Raw genomic sequence first — 18,679 nt, 5'->3', positions numbered from 1 at the left:
GCTCTGAGAACATTACACGCCCAGCCCCTGTCGGCCCCACCCTGTCTCTGGAGCCAACCCCTAGAGACTCCCCCGGGGTGGGGGCGCGGGGGCGGCAGAGCACAGGTGGGGGTGAGGCCGGTGAGGGCCCTGATCACCACAGGGCGAGGAGTGCGAAGGTGCATGGCCCCCTTAGCCCCAACACGGAGCCACCGAGAACCAGCCCTGGCTTGTGGGGTGCTGTGGGGCTCAGTGCCCTAAGGACGGGGGCAGGGGGGCACCTGCTGTGATCCAGCCGTGCTCAGCAGTGACAGAAACCAGCCCACATGGGAGGGCATCCGGGGGGAGAGCTGGCAGCGCTGGGCCTGCCCTGTGGACACCCAGGGCTCCATGCCGCCCAGGCCCCCTCTGGGTGTGCGTGTGTGTGGGTGTGTGTGTGACAGCTCCTTGCACAGGGACAGAGGGGGTCTCTCAGGGGTGCAGCCTGCCCCCAGGCAGTCCCCTCTGCCCTGTGCCAGGGGTATTTCCAGGGCCCCCCCGTACTCAGCTGGCAGGAGGGTCATACTGACTGCCCGGTGCCCACCTCCGGCTCCTTCCCTGAGGGGGGCTTAGAGCGCTTTACAGGCAGCAGTGAGTTAATTCGCACAGCCCTTCCCCCGTCCCCCCAGCCAGGCACATTGCCCCCCTTGTACAGACAGGGACACTGAGGCAAGGTGAGGGGGCGTGACTCACCTGATGCCCCGCGACAAATCAGTGGCAGAACTGGGAACAGAACCCAGGAGTCCGGGTCCCTCCCCTTCCCCCCCAAAACACACACATAGAGCTACACAACCGGCTGTGTGTGTATACACACACCCCGCCCCCTGTGGCAAGACCCAGACTCACCTCAGCCTGCGCCCTGGCCACCAACCCCCCCACTCCTGCGATGCCCGGGCTCACCTGCCCATCCAGGGGTCACCAGACTGCAACCCGCCTCCCCGCATCCACCCAGAGGGACGGGCAGCCTGTGACTGTCCGTCTGGGCCTGTCTGTCAGTCCTGTGAGCTCTCAGCAGCTCCGCGACTAGTCCCAGGCCAAGGGCCATGCGGGGTGAGGGACCCCCGAGCAATCACCCCCAGGGGCTGCCGTCCTCTCCGCCCCCAGCCCCCTCTCCTCCTGCTCCACTGCACTCCCCTTGGAGACAGAGACGGGGGCTGGGTGGACTAAGGAGCCAGGATAGCCCTGGGCCAGGGAGGGGCACAGTCACGCTGTGGGCACTTTCCCACAGTGTCCCCAGAGCCCTCAACCAGGGAGCCCCCTCGGGGGGGCAGGGGGAGCCGCTCCCCAAGTCTAGGCAGTTCTCGCCCCCCTGCTGTAGAGCTGCTGCCTCTAGGAGCTGGGCAGAGCCCTCCCAAACTCAGCTCACCCATGACCACTGAGCAGCGTTCCCAGGCGGGGCCAGCGGGGAGCTCCACCGTCTCCTGCAGCTCCCGGAGGACACTGGGCACCTGGAGGGGCATGACACCACCTAGCCCCCTGCCCGTCTCTCTCGGCACGTCTACACAGCCCTTTGCCAGGGGCAGGTCCTCCGCGAGCCCGCTGGACGCCCACGGGCAGCGCGTGTCTCCAGCCTCCGGGCTGCTGTACATCTCTTGTGAACAGCACCATCATCGAATCCTAGAAGATCAGGGTTGGAAGGGACCTCAGGAGGTCATCTAGTCCAACCCCGGGCTCAAAGCAGGACCGATCCCCAACTAAATCATCCCAGTCAGGGCTTTGTCAAGCCTGACCTTGAAAATCTCTAAGGAAGGAGATTCCACCACCTCCCTAGGTAACGCATTCCAGTGCTTCACCACCCTCCTGGTGACATAGTGTTGCCTAATATCCAACCTAAACCTCCCCCACTGCAACTTGAGACCATTACTCCTTGTTCTGTCATCTGCCACCACTGAGACCATCTAGATCCATCCTCTTTGGAACCCCCTTTCAGGGAGTTAAAAGCAGCTATCAAATCCCCCCTCATTCTTCTCTTCTGCAGACTAAACAATCCCAGTTCCCGCAGCTTCTCCTCATAAGTCATGTGTTCCAGACCCCTAATCATTTTTGTTGCCCTCCGCTGGACGCTTTCCAATTTTTCCACATCCTTCTTGTAGTGTGGGGCCCAAAACTGGACACAGTACTCCAGGTGAGGCCTCACCAATATCGAATAGAGGGGGACGATCACGTCCCTCGACCTGCTGGCAATGCCCCTACTTATACACCCCAAAATGCCATTGGCCTTCTTGGCAACAAGGGCACACTGCTGACTCATATCCAGCTTCTCGTCCACTGTCACCCCTAGGTCCTTTTCTGCAGAACTGCTGCCGAGCCATTCGGTCCCTAGTCTGTAGCGCTGCATGGGATTCTCCCGTCCTAAGTGCAGGACTCTGCACTTGTCCTTGTTGAACCTCATCAGATTTCTTTTGGCCCAATCCTCCAATTTGTCTAGGGCCCTCTGTATCCTATCCCTACCCTCCAGCCTATCTACCTCTCCTCCCAGTTTAGTGTCATCTGCAAACTTGCTGAGGGTGCAATCCACACCGTCCTCCAGATCATTAATGAAGATATTGAACAAAACCGGCCATTCATCCAGCCCAGACTTCTTTAAGGGCACGGGGCTCCCTGGAGCCCTGTCTGCTGCCACAGGGCTCAGCCAAAGGTCCCCTCTGTGCCCCCCCCACCAGCAGAGTGGCCCCAAGACCCTTGCAGACATGTCGGCAGAGGCTCAGCCAAGGCCAGGTGCCTGTCTGTAACCCTCGTCCCCTGGCGGGCCGGGGAGGCCAGAGCTGGGGGCGGGCCAGGATGTCGCCAGGTTAGAACTCAAGGGGACGTGGCGAGACGAGCCCCCGGGCAGCAAAGTGGCCAAGCGGGCGGGTGGATCCATGAACAGAGCCGCTCCTTCCCTCCCTTCCAAGCTGCGGCCGAGAGGAAAACCCACTGTAGCTGAAAGGCCAGATCCTGCTCCCATTCAAACCAATGGCAAAACTCCTCTGGAGCTCATCAGCGCCCGTTCGGCCCTCATGCCCATGGGCCCGCTTCCATTGACTGGAAGGGACCTACGCCGGCTTTATCATAAGAACATGAGAGCGACCAGACTGGGTCAGACCAAAGGTCCAGCTAGCCCAGTATCCTGTCTGCCGACAGTGGCCATTGCCAGGTGCCCCAGAGGGAATGAACAGCCGTTGTTCTCTGGCTCACCTTCCAATAGCCAGAGCTGGGCCAAGCGCTCCCCACCCCCGGGCTCATTAGTGACTGTCCCTGGCCATGCAGAGAGCAGCCGGCCCCCCGCCCGCTCGCGCATCCTCCGCAGCAGATTCTCAACCAGCTGTCAGCCAACTATCGTCCCCCTTTGCCCAAAGTTAGGCCTGTGGGTCACGTGACAGCCCCCTGACGACACAGGGCAAAGCGCAAGAGCTCCCAAGCGAGTGCTTCATGGCTGGGAACATGCTCCTGGCAAGCATCCATGTGAGCGTGTCCTGCGTGCGTGCTCTAGGAAGGGAGAGGAGGGCAGCCACGAGGCGATGGTCATGGATGGGGACTTGAGAGACCTGCGTTCAATTCCCTGCTCCACCACAGAGTCCTTGTAACGTGGGCCAGTCACTCTGTGCCTCAGTTTCCCCTCGGTACGATGGGGAGACTGGCCCTGCCCTAGCTCCCAGGGGTGCGTGAGGATGAAGCCAGCACAGAGTGATGCTACTATGGAGATGGGGCAGATAGTACCCTAGCTAGAGCACCACAGGGCTCAAACATCCAGCGAGCGGGAACACAAGAGGCAGTTCACACAAACTGTCCCAGGAAAAGCCATTCCAGTACTCGCTCAGTACCGACGGCAAACCCCCGCCAGCCAAACCCACCAGCCTTCGCTGCGTGAGGCCCCCCTGGGAAAGCCTTCCACCTCCACGCCCCCTGGACCAGCTCCAACAGCGGGGTGCAGACGGGGCAGCCAGCCCTGGGGGATGCTCAAAGCCAGGCTGGGGGCATCCTGGGTGTTCACTGCAGAGTCTTCTGGCCAGAATCCTGATTAGCCCAATATTCATATGGGGTCCCTTGAAACCTCTGGCTTGTCAGAGCACTGCTGGGTCTCTTGGGTTATAACCGGGGTGGGGGAGGGGGGTATGGTTAAAAAGATCCCTTTGGGAAGAAGAAAATAAATGAAGGATGCACTGGGCTGGCAGAAGCGAGCGAGCTCACTCGCCGGTCGGCTGTGGAAGCCGATTTGCCTGATGGCTGAGGAGAGCTGGCGAACGCGCCGAGGCCCCTGGGGCCGACCCAGACTCAGGCTCAAGGCCGTTTGCACGAGGGATTGAAAGGCTCAAGCGTTGCCCTGGGGAGCTGCGGCTCCCCGCAGGAGTGAGAGAGGCCGGGGGGGAGCAGAGCGAGTGGAGAGGAAAGCGCGACAGGCCCCATGACTCTGTCCTCCAGCCCCGCGCCGGCACCGTGTACGGCGAGCACGGGCGCTCCAGAGTCGCCCCCGTCGCCGGACGGCTGCCTCCCCTTTGCTTTTGGGTTCCTTGTACAATCCCTGCTGCGAAGCCAGCGAGCCCGGCTCTTCCCAGCCAGGGGCTGAGGAGAACAGAGCTGACAGCTGGATCGCTTCCCCCCACCCCCCGCCGCAGGTAGAAAGCTTGTTTAGCTGCAGTGTTTCTCCCGAATAAAGCGCAGGGAACACAGGTGGGCTGCTCCCCACCCCCAGCCACGCAGCCCCCTGTGCTGAGCGCCAGGCTCCCTCCGCTCGCTGCGATTCCCTTCCTCCCCCGGCTTCTCTCCGTCCTCTTTGCGTTGGTAGGTTTCCGGCACAGTGATCACCCTGCTGCTGCTGTTTGGGTTGGGGGGATTTTAATCCAACCTCGCCTTTCGTTTTTCACCTGAAATAAGGCAGCCGCGACTAGAGGGGCCGGGATTGGGGGGCCCCAGCACTGACCCTGCACACGCTCTCACCCACGGGTGACACGATCCCTGGAGCTGCCTCGTTAGCTCCATAGGGCTCCATGTACATCTTGCCTCGCAAGAGTCAGTCTGCCGGATCGGGGCCTTCCCTGCCCCTGCTGCCCACACGTGAGCAGGCAGCCAGGCGAGCGTCAGTGCTAATCCATCGAGGGCCCTGTCCGAAAGCTGGCCCGAGCAGCTGGGTGGGACCGATTTGGCGGAGGGCTGCGCGCAGCTGCCAGGACCAGGGGAGCCGGAGCGCGCTGGGGCCGAGCACGGAAAGGCTGCCTGAGCCAGACCCTTCCCCGGGGCCCGGGAGCACGCAGCGGGCGAGGGCACAGCAGAGACCCCATCCCGCGCCAGACAACGAACGAGAGAGAGTGCTCGATTGCCCCGCCGGGCTCCGAGCTGCCCCGAGCCACCTCGCTGCCCTGCTCCCCACGCTAACCAAGGAGAGCCTGGAATTAAACGTAGCTAAACCGCCCCGATGGGGCTTTGCTGGGGCAGAGGCGTCTGGAGAGACCCAAACACCCACGCACACGCTAGCAAGGCAGAGGAGTCCTCCATGGCGAAGGCCGGGCTACAACGTCCCTCCCGAGTGGGCGCAGGAGGCAGGAAAGGGAGGGATGACGACGACGCCCGCCCCGCCCAGCGTGCCGCAGTGCCGTGTATGGCCCAGCGACGGCTCGGGACGATCACCCCATGTTCTAGCACCTATTCAGTGACCCGCTGGCCCATTCCCCCCGCTCTCCCCTCTGTCTGGCTCCCCCCGGGAGGTGTCCTGGCACTCTGTCCAGTCTGACGCGAAGTGTCACGATCCCCTGGCACAGGCACCCCTGTCGCCAGCTCCCGGGAGTTGGCACCCAGGCCCGCGATCTTTCCCTGCCCATTGGGGAGACCGCAAGCCCGCCTTTAATTCCACGCCACTTCCCCACAGCCGGGGAGGAGAGAAATAAACAAACAGGCAAACTCTGAGTGACCGAGGCAGCCGTCACGCGGTTAATGGCTGCTTCTCTTCTCAGCGCTGCGGAGACCCCGGTGCGCTGAGTGCCGGGCCCGGCTGCCATTAATTATTAAAGGAAATCAGAGCATTTCCTAGCAAACAAGACCAGTGAATGTCTGTTACAGGAAAGCACCAGCTTCCACTCCCGGATCCTCCAGGAACAAGGGGCGTGAGGCAATTACACTGCCGAGATTCTTCCTTCGTTAACTCCAGAGAGGGGCGGGGGAGAGAGGGGCCAGAGCCCAGACAGCGCAAATCAGCAGAAGTTGATGGAGCCACTGATTTACACCAGCTGGGCCCTGGCCTTTCGGATCTGCAAATGGCCACACCGGGTCACCAGGTCTCCACTGACTTTATCCTCCTGCTGGGAGCCCGTGGGAGGGAACGATCCTGCATTGGCTGGAGTGAGGTGGGGGGGGAATGGGATCTAACGGGTCTTTGCAGGTGGCGACTAGCAGGATTTTACTTTTAATAACCGGCCCGCAAGCGGAGCAGCCCCAGGAGCAACTCCCATAAAGAGCCTGGCAATGTGCCAGGGCAAACCCAAACTGCAGCACCCCGCCGGCTGCCTGATGGCAGAGAGCGAGCGTGTGCGTGCAGCCCACATCCACGCCTGGGTCTGCCAGTGTGCCACCCCTGCGTGGCGGGCGCTGGCTGGATCTGGTCAGGACAGACATTGGGAGACACGAGGGTGGGAATGGGGGACCGCAGGGAAAGCCGGCGGCCTCCAGGCCATCTCCTGGGTCAGTGGGCCCCCAGGTGCCCTGGCTCTCGTGTGGCGGTCTGGGATAGGCACTGCCCAGCCAGAGGTACATACGCTCCCAGGCTGCTGCCTGACTAGTTCCTTGGCTGGCCTGGGTCTGCCCCCTGGAAATCAGGCCCGGTTTCTCCCCGGCGCTGGGGCTCTCCTCGCTTTCAGCATGCACAGTGTTCAATGGTCACCCCGGGGGCCAGGCCGGGTTAACCAGCTCAGCGAAAGCATTAGACGGGGACCCTGGCAATGGCAGGCCAGGCCTCGTTCAGCGCTCAAGGGGTTAATTCAACCCACAGCACCCCAGACTTGTGCCGGGGGGCGTTTTGCTCCTGCACCCAGGGCTTGAGCGGGAAGCCTTTGCCCCCTCTCCAGAGGGCCGATCCTGGGTCCCAGCACACAAGGAAGACAGGATCAGGCCCCTGGTGTACAGCTCGGAATAGAGGCGGCTGCGGGGCTAGACCCCAGCTCTATGACGCTGTGCTCGGGGAGCTGCTCCCTGCCACCCGGGGACATAACACTTCCCACAGGGCCAGATCCTCACTGGGCGTAAATCAGTAGAGGGCCTAAATCTGCTTGAATATGGGAGCGATGTTGTTCTTTTCCACTGCAACAAATTCAGGTGTCTCACCCTCCCCGTGCACAGCCCGGCACTGCTCTGCCCCTCCCTCCCGTCTCCCCTCAAGGCACGCTCCCTGCCCGGGGTGCCAGCCTCCACTTTGCCCACTCCCCCATCCCGCAGTGCCCCGCTCCACCGGCCCCACGCCCTGCACAGCTCTGTGACATCCCTGCCCTCCTCATCCCAGTGCCCTGCTTCTCCAAGGACACCTGCCCAAGAGTCCCAGCTAGAGAACACGCCCCTGGGAATTGATCCAGACCAGCTCCACTGAAGTCAAGAGACCCCTGCTGATTTACGCTCGCAGAGGGTTTGGCCCGATGCATTTCGTCTCTCCCCCCCAACCCTCCATGCATCGCTTATTGTCTTGCACTCGGATCCCAATGGTGCATTTGGAAAGGCCAAGCATGATCCTCCAAACCCTAAGGATTAATTAGCGCCTGTACCCAAACCCTGGACTGAAAATCCCACTCTGGGGAACCATGATTTTGCCCTGGTAAAATTTCTCTTCAGTCAGGGAAAGGGAATCACCCAGCCCTTGGAGTTGGGGTGGGGGGGGGAAAGCAACTTGGGAAAGGATGTTGAAAGATTTAAAAGGAAAAAAAATCCCCATCAGGTGCAATTAGCCAGGAGCTCAAATTGTTCCTGCCTTTGATCAATTCCCTCAGCTGACATTGACAGAAGGGAGATCTGGGCCAGGGGGCCTGGGGATCAGGAGAAGGCAGTGAAGTTAAGGACAGCCTCACGCTCCCAGGACGTCTTTCTAACAGCACCAGTTTGAAGAACTCCTGCGTGTTTCTGGACCCATTGTCCCACCCCCCGCCCCCAAGCAGAGCCCGCCAGCATTATTAGCCAGGGGCATTAATTTGGACAGCGGAGTTAATCCCTGGAACAAAATCCAACACACATTCTGTACTGCAGGAAACCTGTCTAAGTGCAAACCTTCTCCCCCCTCTGACCTCAGAATTCAACCTGACCTCTCCAGGACAGCGGGAAGGTTCGGTTACAAGGCCAGGCTGGAAATCTTTTACTAAGCATAATTTTTGTTGGGTTAGGCAATACGGGAGCCCCGAAAAGCAGGGAGGAATCTTGGAATTTGTCAGTTTCCCTGTGAACGTCTGGTTCTGTCTGTTATTGCAACCAGTGCGAGGGGGAAAATAAATCTCCCCTTTCATCCTACGCCATTCTGCCCGCGTTATGTATTTATTTTTCAATCGGAGTTTCGCCCCTCCCCTCCCTGGCAGGGGGCTGGGAGGGTTAATTGCTCAGTGTTTGCAAAGCGCTGTAGGAGTGCTAACGGGGCAGAACCCAGCCTCGGACACACAGAGGCCGCTCTCCGCTGATCGGAGCTGGGCCTGCGGCTCCAAGGGCAGAATTTAGCTAAGCGCGGCCGCTGTGTCTGACGTTGCAGGTGGTTATTCCCTCAGCCATCAAGGCTGCCTGGCCTAAAAGATGCTTCTGTGGACTGGCCCCACCAAGCCCAGGAGTGGAAGAAGGGGCTGCTGATCCCTATGGCGAGCATTAGCAATAGCACTGAGGAAAGGCAGGGCACGGTGCAGGTCCAGAAACCTAGCCCAGGTCAGCTGTGAAAGCCCAGCTCCACCCTCCTCTGTGCCCCGCACATAGCCCTCCTGGCTGGGTTTGAAGGATTTTCTGCTCTTCCCCGGTGTCGGGCACAATCTGGGGGGTGCTTCAGAGAGATGGGGCAGAATTCCTGCTAATCTACCCTGCTTTGTCTGGTGCCATCTGGTCCACAGAAAGTATCTCAGTGTAACCTTTGGGGACAGATAGATAGATAGATCTTTTGTATGGTTATGATCACAGGGTTTTAAAATAAGCCTTTACAATTTCTCCAGGGATCGCCACACAAACACCACCCCAAAATACATTTAATAGATAAAGTCCTGCTCAGCCTGCTTGCTTCTGATGCTTAAAACTAGCCTAGACTCAGAATTAGGAAACAGAGAAAACGGAACAGCCTGCTTGGGGATAGACCAGACAGGAACTAAGAGGTCTTTACCGTCTCCTCCACAATTCTACCCTGGATATTTCAGTTTTGTTTGACAGTTTGAGGTGAGTGTCCAAGTCCAGAACAGCAGGAGGGAAATGATACATTACACCCAAGGAGCTGCTGTGTCACACGCTGCAGGGAAGGAGGCTACATTAAGATCAGGGCTTAGACCAAGGTTTGGCCAAGTTCACTGCCTCTTGTTTCATAGAGAAGGTTAGGAAAATACCCAGCTAGGGAATTTTGCCTAAAGTCAAGCGCTCCAGCACCTTTCCTTCTTCTGTGAAAAGCCAGCTGGACAGTGAGTTGGAAAGACAACAGAGATGCTACATCATATTATATATCTATCTACACACACACACACACTTTACATATTATCTAATGCACATTATTTTCATAATCTCAATTTCCCCTCTGCATAACTGAACTAAAATAAACGCTCAAGGAGAGCAGAAATCAAAGCTTTGGCAACATTCAAGATCAATACAAAAACCAATTTAAATCAAAGGAAGCACAAATCTATGTCCTCCAAGCACAGAGACATGGGATTCACATATTCCTGTTTAGCAGTGTACGGAAACAATCTAATGGGGATGAAGTCAGGTCCACTGTAGACAGACGTAGCCATCCCACACAACAAAGAGAGGTGTCTATTTGTGCATTAGAAACCTGAAAAGTAAGCCTGCCACGCTTCTAAATTTCCACATTGAAATCCATCAGCCTGGTACGGAGCATCAATAAAGCAACCGATTAAAAAACCAAACCCAACCTAACCCCACACATCTACCAGTCCTGAGAACTTTCCCGGCCAGTTAGAGTCATGGATCTGAAGTTTCAACCCTCTGGGTGTTAGGCAAGGGAGGAGAGGGGGGGAAAGGAACAATTTTCCCTGCATCTTGGAGACCCTCAGCTGTCTTGGCAACAGAGTTTTGCCGTTTCAGCCAGAAGTGTTAATTTCAAAACACTTTCCAGCGGCCTGGGGAAAGGAAACGCAACGCCGATTTTTTAAAGTCATGTCAACTGAGCTCCCTCGTCCCTTCCAATCTAAATCGTTTCGACGCTGTGGAGAGATACATCTGAAAGCATTTATATTTCTGCAAGTTCTGACGGTTTGCACAGCTCTAAGAACAACCCCCAAAAGCGCGTTTCTCTCTCTCTGGTCTCCTTGGTACCAGAACAGGTCTCAATGGTTTATCATCGCTCGGCGCGTCGACAAGACGATGGTAACATTAACCTTCCCGAACCTGAGGGGGCGGGAAGAGGGAAGGATAACATGTACTAAGAACAAAAAAACCTGGGGTCTGAAATTCCTTCGTTAATTCTCCTTCCAGGAAGCCTCAGTTTACTTCTTTGGCCGTTTCCTCACCAACCAGCTCAAACAATAGAGGCCATTTAGAATAAAACTAACAACTTTCCTCCATAAACCCTCTCCCCCTCGAGCATAAAGCTGTGGGTCAGGTGTGTACTGGTCTGGCAGGTACCATGCCCACACACAGAAGCAAGCACTCAGCAGGACTGGCTTTCGGGGCTCTGGCTCTGGGAGGACGTGTGCGCCTGCACAGAGCGGTGGCATGACAGATTGCTCTGCTGTGAAGTGTCAGGGCTGGGGCCGGCTGGTCCCTTACCTCTGGGCTGCGGTGTTGGCATCCAGGATCCCAGTGCTTTGCATCCAGGACCTTACGGATGTCAGTCCACTGGTCAAGGGTTCTTCTTTCATGGTCAGCCCTCCTCTGGGGAGACCCTCCTGGATGGAGAACATCAAAACCGCCTTTGAAAGGGGAAGGGGGGGATCAGCTCGCCCCTCAGCGCCCCCAGGCCACCTCCCGGGGGGAGACAGGAATCCAGGCTCCACTGAAGCAATGGACACCAAAAGTTTGTTTGGCCAAACTTCTAGAAAATGCTATTTAAAAAGGGGGCGGGGGGTCCGAATCCTCAAAGCCCCAGGCAGCCCCCAGCTCTGCAGCTGATCCCAGATCCCAGCTCAGAGCAACACAGGGCTCTGGATCCGGCGCAGGCTCAGGCCAGTGTCCTCCTGGCCACCTCCCGCCCAGCAACAGCCCAGGCGACCCCCAGGTGCCAGGGGCGACTGGCCCAGCAGCCAGGGAAGCCGCATCTGGGGTTGTTTGTTTCCAAGTGCGGCGAAGGGGTGGTGCTCGGGGGGGGTGGGAGGTCCAGGGAAGTTGGAGAGAGGAGCAGGAGCCAAGTGGAAATCAGCAGCGGGGAGGGGCAGCTTCGCGCGGGGAGGGGAAGCAGAGCAGGGCAGGAAATCCCAGCGGCGGGGCCGGGGAGGAGGCGGAGGGATGGGGCCGGCGGAGGGATGCGGGGAGCCGGGATGCAGGCGCGGGGCCGGGGCGCTGGTTACCATCCAGGCGGGGGCAGCGGGCAGCAGCCGCCGCCGCCGCCGCGGGCGCTCCCGGGGGAGCCGCGGGGCCGGGGCGCCGGGCCGGCCGCCTCCCCGCCGCCTCCTGCCGCTGCGGCTCCTCCGCCCCTCGCCGGGCAGGAGAACCATGAGCAGCACCAGCCGCCCGGCCGCCGCCGCCGCCGGCCCGGCCCCCGGGGAGCCGCCGCTCTGCGCCCGCGGGCGGCCCGGTCCCCTGCCGGCCTGGCCGACCCGGGCCATGCCGCCGCCGCCGCCTCCTCCCCGGGGAGGGCGGGCGGGCGGCGGGGCCGGAGCCGGGCAGGCTGACATCATTCCGGGGAGGAGCGGCCCCTCCCCGAGCCGGCGGCGGGGGGCGAGGGGCAGCGCCAGGGCAGGGAGCGGCTCCCCCGGCGGCCGCCCCTGAATCCGCCCGCTGAGCGGGACCCCCGAGGCGGCCCCCCCAAAATCCACCGGGTTAAAGGGCCCCCCAAAATCCACCGGGTTAAAGGGACCGCCAACGCGGCCCCCCCACATCCACCAGGTTAAAGGGACCCCCAATGCAGCCCCCCCGGTTTAAAGGGTCCCCCATGCGGCCCCCCAAAATCCACTGGGTTAAAGGGACCACCAAGGCGGCCCCCCACATCCACCAGGTTAAAGGAACCCCCAACGCGGCCCCCCACATCCACCAGGTTAAAGGGACCCTCAACGCAGCCTCCACCAGGTTAAAGGGCCCCCCAAAATCCACTGGGTTAAGGAACCCCCAACGCGGCCCCCCACATCCACCAGGTTAAAGGAACCCCCAACACAGCCTCCACCAGGTTAAAGGGCCCCCCGACGCAGCCCCCCAAAATCCACTGGGTTAAAGGGACCCGCAACGCGGCCCTCCAAATCTACCAGGTTAAAGAGACCCCCAATGCGGTCCCCACCGAGTTAAAGGGCCCCCCAACGCGGCCCCCCCCAAAGTCCACTGGGTTAAAGGGCGCCCCAACGTGCCCCCCAAAATCCACTGGGTTAAAGGGCCCCCCAACGTGGCCCCCCAAAATCCACTGGCTTAAAGGGACCACTAAGGCGGCCCCCCACATCCACCAGGTTAAAGGTACCCCCAACAGAGCCCTCCAAATCTACCAGGTTAAAGGGACCCCCAACGCGGCCCCCCACATCCACCAGGTTAAAGGGAACCCCAACGCGGCCCCCCACATCCACCAGGTTAAAGGGACCACCAATGCAGCCCCTCAAACCCAGCAGGTTAAAGGGACCCACAACACCCCCCCCGAATCCACCAGGTTAAAGGGATCCCCAATGCTCCCCCCCAATCCACCAGGTTAAAGGGACCCCCAACACACCCCCACAAATCCACCAGGTTAAAGGGACCCCCAACATGCCCTCCAAACCCACCAGGTTAAAGGGACCCCAACACGTCCCCCAAAATCCTCCTGGTTAAAGGGACCCCCAATGCAACCCTCCCAAATTCACCAGGTTAAAAGGACCCCCAACACGGCCTCACCAAATGCACCAGGCTAAAGGCCTAATACAGCCCCAAAATCTACCCAGCCAAAGGGACCTCCCAATATGGGTCCCCCCAATCCACCAGGTGAAAGGGACCCCAATACTACCCCCAACTTCACACAGCTCAAGGACACACTAATGCACCCAAATTAATAGACTTCCCAATACTGCCCCCAAAAGAGCCCCCAATGCTGCCCCCGAGTCCACCCATCCAAGGGGAGCTTCAATTTTGCCTCCCCAAATCCACCTGGTTAAATGGGCCCCCATGTTGCCCCCCAGATCCATTCAGCTAAAGGGACCTCCCAATATGCCCTCATTCTCCCCAATGCTGCCCCCCCATCCATCCATGTAAATGGTACCTCAATACTGGCTCCCCAATTCACCCATGAAAGGAATCCCCCATACCAAATTACTGCTGCCCACTGTCTAGAGACACCCCCAATTCTGCTAATCTAAATCCACCCAAACTAACGGCTCCCCCATAATCCACTTTATCCAAAAGGACCCCATTACAGTCCCCCCAAAACCCTCCCATCTAGAGACCCCCAAAATGCTCCCCCTTGGCAACCCTTAGTACTGTACCCTTCAATGGATCTTTGTAAGGAGCCCCCAATTCTGCACCCCGAGCTGCAGCTAGCAAAAGGGATTCCTCAAATTTTGCATCCTAAAGGCTTGCGGTGAAAGGGGCTCCCCTGTAGTGCCCCCCCATCCACCCCAGCTCAAGCAAATCCTCAGTGTCACACCTCAACATCTTGTCAGGGAGATCAGGACCACACCATTTGCTCAGCCAAGCTCAGCAAGCCTCACCCACTGCACTCCAAAAAGTGGGACCTCCCCATCTGCACCCCAACCTCCAGCCCCGCTAAGGACACCTGGAGATTAGCTGAAAACCCTGACCAAGGATAAGGACAAACAGTGGACTGGGGAGGTGGGATGCAATCACTAATGGGGGCAGAGCTGCAAGGATGGGAAATAACGACGGGGGCCAGGAGACGTGGGTAGAAAATAAAATAGGGTCCCCTGGGAACCCTGCAGCTGACATATCTGGGGGGAAAGAACCTGGATGCTCAGTAGGAGGGTGGGTGAGGAATGGCTGAGACACGTAGCGGGCTGGGCAGGCAGCCAGTTTGACACGGGTTCCGTCTACACTAGAGCGGTGACAGCAGTGCCGCGGTTCTTCCAGAGCTGGAGCTGCTCTTCCTCTCCGAGAGGCGGCAGCTCGGTCAGTGGAGGAACTCTTCCGTCCCCGAGCGGCGTCCGGAGCGCGCCGTCCCCCCAGCCCCGCGCAAGGCGTTAAGCTGCCCTGTTTGCCGTGCAGAGTAGCCCGTGGGTTAGTACCGAGCGGTGGCTCCCAGAAAGGGCCAGGGGCGTTCTGGGCTGCAAGCGGCAGAGAGAACAAAGCGCGACTTGTCCCTGCAGCCCAGAACCTAGCAGGCTTCCCAGGGCTGCTCTGCGCTGCAAAACCAGGTCAGCTTGGCGGCATCGCCCTGGGCTGGGGAACACAGCTCGGCCGGCGTGCCATAGTTCAGCCAGCTGAAGCCCCAGCGCGGCCGGAAGAATTGTCCCAGCGGCCTAGCTGCTGCCTCGCAGAGAGGTGGATTTCCTACGGCGATGGAAGTCGCTGTCCCAAGTGTCTGCACTGCAGCGCTCCAGCCGGGCTGCTCCAGCGATTCTGGTGTAGACACAGCCTACGGGGGACTGGGCATTGATATGGACAAGACTAATCAGGGCTGCCACAGGGAATGACCCTGCTGGAAGGGAGAGGCTGCCTCGTGCACCAGAGTTTAAACAACTCTCAGGGTGAGACCTTCCTGGGGGCAGGCTAGCCCACACCTTCTACTGCAGGGTTCTCGCACCTTCTGCAGCAGCCGGCGCTGGCCCACCAGAGACGGGACACCAGCTCTCGGGGCTGAGCCCGTCCGGCCATTCCTCTGTCCCTCTCTGGGGAGAGGCTGACTAGTGCCTTGGTGCCAGGGCAGGGCGTTCCCCAGGGGATCGTGACGGGGCAGCAGGGGGTTCAGGGAGGGGATGCTGGTGGGACTGGTTTGGGAGGAAAGCTGAAAAAAGTGAATCAGTCTGGATTAGCTGAGCAAGAGCCACGATCCCAGTCTAGGGGCGTGTGAGGGGCCCGCACCCCCAGGAGGGAGAGGAGTTAAGAGTGGGACGTGGGGTTCTGGCCAGCAAGTAACGGGATGAGATTAAGACAGGAACATTTTGGCTGGACATCAGGACGTTTCCTGGCAGGAGAAGTCTCTGGCTTTGGGTTGTTTCCGTACAGAAGGGGTGGGAGCTCTGTTGCTTGGCGTCTGTAGCACGAGACTGGGCAAAGCCCTGGGGAATGTCGCACAAGGATCAGTTCTGGAGAGGGCTGTTTGTTGACACTATCGATACCCAGGGATGCTCTACCGGTTCTTTTCCATTGTGAGCTGCTTGTCAGCACCCAGCCCTGACGAAAGGAGCTCACTGCTGCACCCCACGCCTGGCCCACTGCACCCAGCCGGAGAGCTCAGAGATCCCGGGCGCAGACAGCCGAGCTCTCCAAAGGGATCCGTATTTCTGCGCCCCAGCCCAGCCGAAAGGGGCTGCAGTCCTGACCCCACCAGCCAGCCAGGCCGGAAGGAGAGATTCTCAGCCCTTCGCTCTGTTCCCCTTCCCAGCGCTCAGGTCCCCCTGCGGGGAGAGCCATGTCATTTGAAAAATACAATTGCAACTGCAAGGAATGGGCTGCTCCGGCACACACGGGCGAGCTCCCGGGACCTGTTGCTGCTGGGCAAAGGGGGCTGGAGAAGGAGGAAGGTCTGCGGCTAAGGCACGGGCCTGGGGTGCAAAGGACCTGGGTGAAGTTTCTGGCTCTGCTGCAGGCCCATGGGGCTGGGCCTGGCTCCCCTGCCAGGCGGTGAGACCTGGCACACTGGGTTGCAGCGCCATGCAGGTTTGGCTCCACGATGGGGCAGGCAGGCCAAACTTCAGCGAGTGGCGCTGGGCCGTGCCCTGGCATCATGACAGAGGGGTGGGCCAAGCCTGAGTGGCACCATGAGCCCATATGCCACTGCATGCTGGGAATGGGGCACCTGACCCAGCTCCCAGTGGACAGGAGCGTCCGTTGTGGGGTGAGCTCGGGACATCAGGCCCAGCCCCAGGGGACAGGAGCCGCTGCTGCCTGGAGCAGCAACTGCCCCAGCCCCCAGCTTCCATGCCACACTGGTGGGATGAGGGGCTGGCGGTGCCTGGGCGCAGGGGCCTGCAGCGGGTGGTCAGTGCCCCCCGGGGCGGGCGAGGAGGTGGGCATTATTTAATCAAACTCCATGGAGCAGTCAAGGGAGATTTAGCGACCTGGGACTCTGCTGTCTTTTCCTGGGGCTGCTCCCCAAAAACGCCAGGGCCCGGCTGCAGCCCGAGGCCAAAGCAGCGAGAGGTTAGGGGCCCACGGAGGGAGGCGTTCCTTCCTGACCCTGGCAGTTGCGGGGTGGCTTGTGCCCTGGAGGGTTCATCGCCCAATCAAGTGATTTCCCTGCCTGAGGCAAGGGAGGGTCAGCGCCCCAGGCAGCGAGGGGCAGCCCCAGGCAGGCGCCAGCGAACGTGGTGGGCCGAGAGGCAAGATCACCTTCTCTAGGGCCTTGTGGAGAACTTGGAGCCTGGCACCCAGCTGGTATGGGGCAGGGAAGGGAGATCCGCTGGGTTTTCTGCCCCGCTCCTCCTTACCAGGAGCTGGCAGAGACGGCATGAGCCGTGGAGGAATGGCCCTGAAGAAGGGGGAGTCAGATGGGGAGAGCGCTGGTACGCTCAGCGCAGGGCAGACCAGATGCTGGAGACGGGGGGATGGAGATGCCCTGGGAGCTCAGGGGAGAGATGGGCAGAGCTGCCAGTCAGCGAGGTGCCAGTGCCACCCACTGCAGGCCTGGGGAAGGAGGCAGGTAGGTGAGTGCAGGGAGAGTCTCCCAGACTGGCACGGCAAGAGGAGACAGACCAAGTGACTGCAGAAGGGTTCGCTCCTCAATACCCAGAATGGGGCAGATGGCCAAACGCTGCCCCAAAAGCTTCCCCCGAGGCCCAGCACCCAGGTGCCAGCTGGCAGCCTCGGCCGAGGGCAGCACGACACGGCTCTGTCATCTGCCCGTGAGGAACAGCATCCCTGCTGCGGGGCAAACAGCTTGGCTACCGAGCCCTCCACCAGCCGGGGAAGGAGCCGCGAGCCGGTACCACAGATCTAGGCTCGCCAACCCCAGCAGGTCCCACTGGGCGAGACACCACCCCCCGCGCAGGAGGCTGGCCCAGAAGATTCCCTGGTGCCTTTGGGCTGCCCCCAGCCCCGCCCCCAACAGGTGTGTCAAGGACACAGTGCCCAACTGGGAAACGTCTAGGGAAGCAGAGATCTGAGCCCCACCATGCCTGGCGCTGTACAAACACAGCCCCTGAAGAGCTCATGCTCAAAGCCCTGGCTGGGATGATTTAACTGGGAATTGGTCCTGCTTCGAGCAGGGGGTTGGACTAGATGACCTTCTGGGGTCCCTTCCAACCCTGATATTCTATGATTCTATGATTCTATGATTCTAAGTGCAACCCATGATGGGGGGTCGGTGACCTGGGGGCTGGGACCTCACAAACTCACCTCATAGAGGGGCTGCTGAGCTTCCATTGCATGGGAACAGCTTCCATCCGCTGTGGGGCTGAGTTCAGCTGGGTCACCTGCTGGTGAATGGCTCTGAGTTCATTAGCAACACCTGGCGCAGCCAGTCCCCAGACATGCTAGTGTCATGCCTTGGAGACGGTGGCTGCTGTCTGGAGAGACCAGTCGATTAAATCCAAGGTCGACCTTTCCAGAGCTCAGGCAGGCTGAGTCTCCCACACACTGCCCTCTCTCTCGAACACGCTCAATCTGCCCCACCCGGTTCTTAAAGGCACAGCTCCACACAACCACACACAGGCCATGATAACACAACGGCGGTGCGGCTATTAGCACAACAACCAGCTAAGAGGTTTTGCGATCTCAGATCCGGCCGACAGCTATTCTGTGGGTCCTACACTCACAGTTAGGCAGCCATGTGTTTTTTCACACACACATGCAGGTTTTGAACCCTCAAATCTACCCCACACAGCTCTCAGCCACCTCTACTACAGGATTATGGGTTATGTGTGTTACCATATGTCACGGAGTCCCCGGGCGATGCTCTGGAACTGCTCCCCATGAAGCCAGGCAGGACTCTGGGGCAGTCGCCTTCCTGTGAGCAGCCTGTCTGCAGGACACACAGCTCACCCGGCTCCACCTTCCTGGGTCTGACCTCGGAGCCTTCAGCGTCCTCTGCCCCTCCGTGTGCTTCCCACAGCGAGTCCGCCCAGGCGGGGCTCCTGGGGAAGCCAGAGGGTCCTGCACCCCAACTCCCCAGTCAGACGTGACTCTCAGCCAGCCAGGAAAACAGAGGTTTATTAGACGACAGGAACATGGTCTAACACAGAGCTTGTAGGTGCAGAGAACCGGACCCCTCAGCAGGGTCCATTTTGGGGGGCAGTGAGCC

The 18,679-nt window shown here is 59.9% G+C and overlaps 1 protein-coding gene across 2 annotated transcripts in view; it reads right to left on the bottom strand.

Annotated features, from left to right (window-relative positions):
• The window catches only part of EBF4 (EBF family member 4), a 96,617-nt gene extending 84,696 nt beyond the window's left edge, over positions 1-11,921 (bottom strand). Inside the window, exons 1-2 of one of the 2 annotated variants that reach the window (XM_074951985.1) lie at positions 11,664-11,921; positions 10,927-11,045 (exon numbers count right to left, since the gene is read on the bottom strand). In XM_074951985.1, coding sequence (XP_074808086.1) covers positions 10,927-11,045; positions 11,664-11,921 — 377 coding nt within the window. Of the gene's footprint in view, positions 1-10,926; positions 11,076-11,663 lie in introns of those variants that run through there. The other variant, XM_074951986.1, reaches the window with a different exon arrangement.
• Positions 11,922-18,679: the final 6,758 nt, after the last annotated feature.

This window comes from Natator depressus, chromosome 4, assembly GCF_965152275.1.
Source record: "Natator depressus isolate rNatDep1 chromosome 4, rNatDep2.hap1, whole genome shotgun sequence".
Lineage (NCBI taxonomy): Eukaryota > Metazoa > Chordata > Testudines > Cheloniidae > Natator > Natator depressus.
Note: the sequence above shows the minus strand (reverse complement) of the source record. Positions and strands in the feature narration are given on the sequence as shown.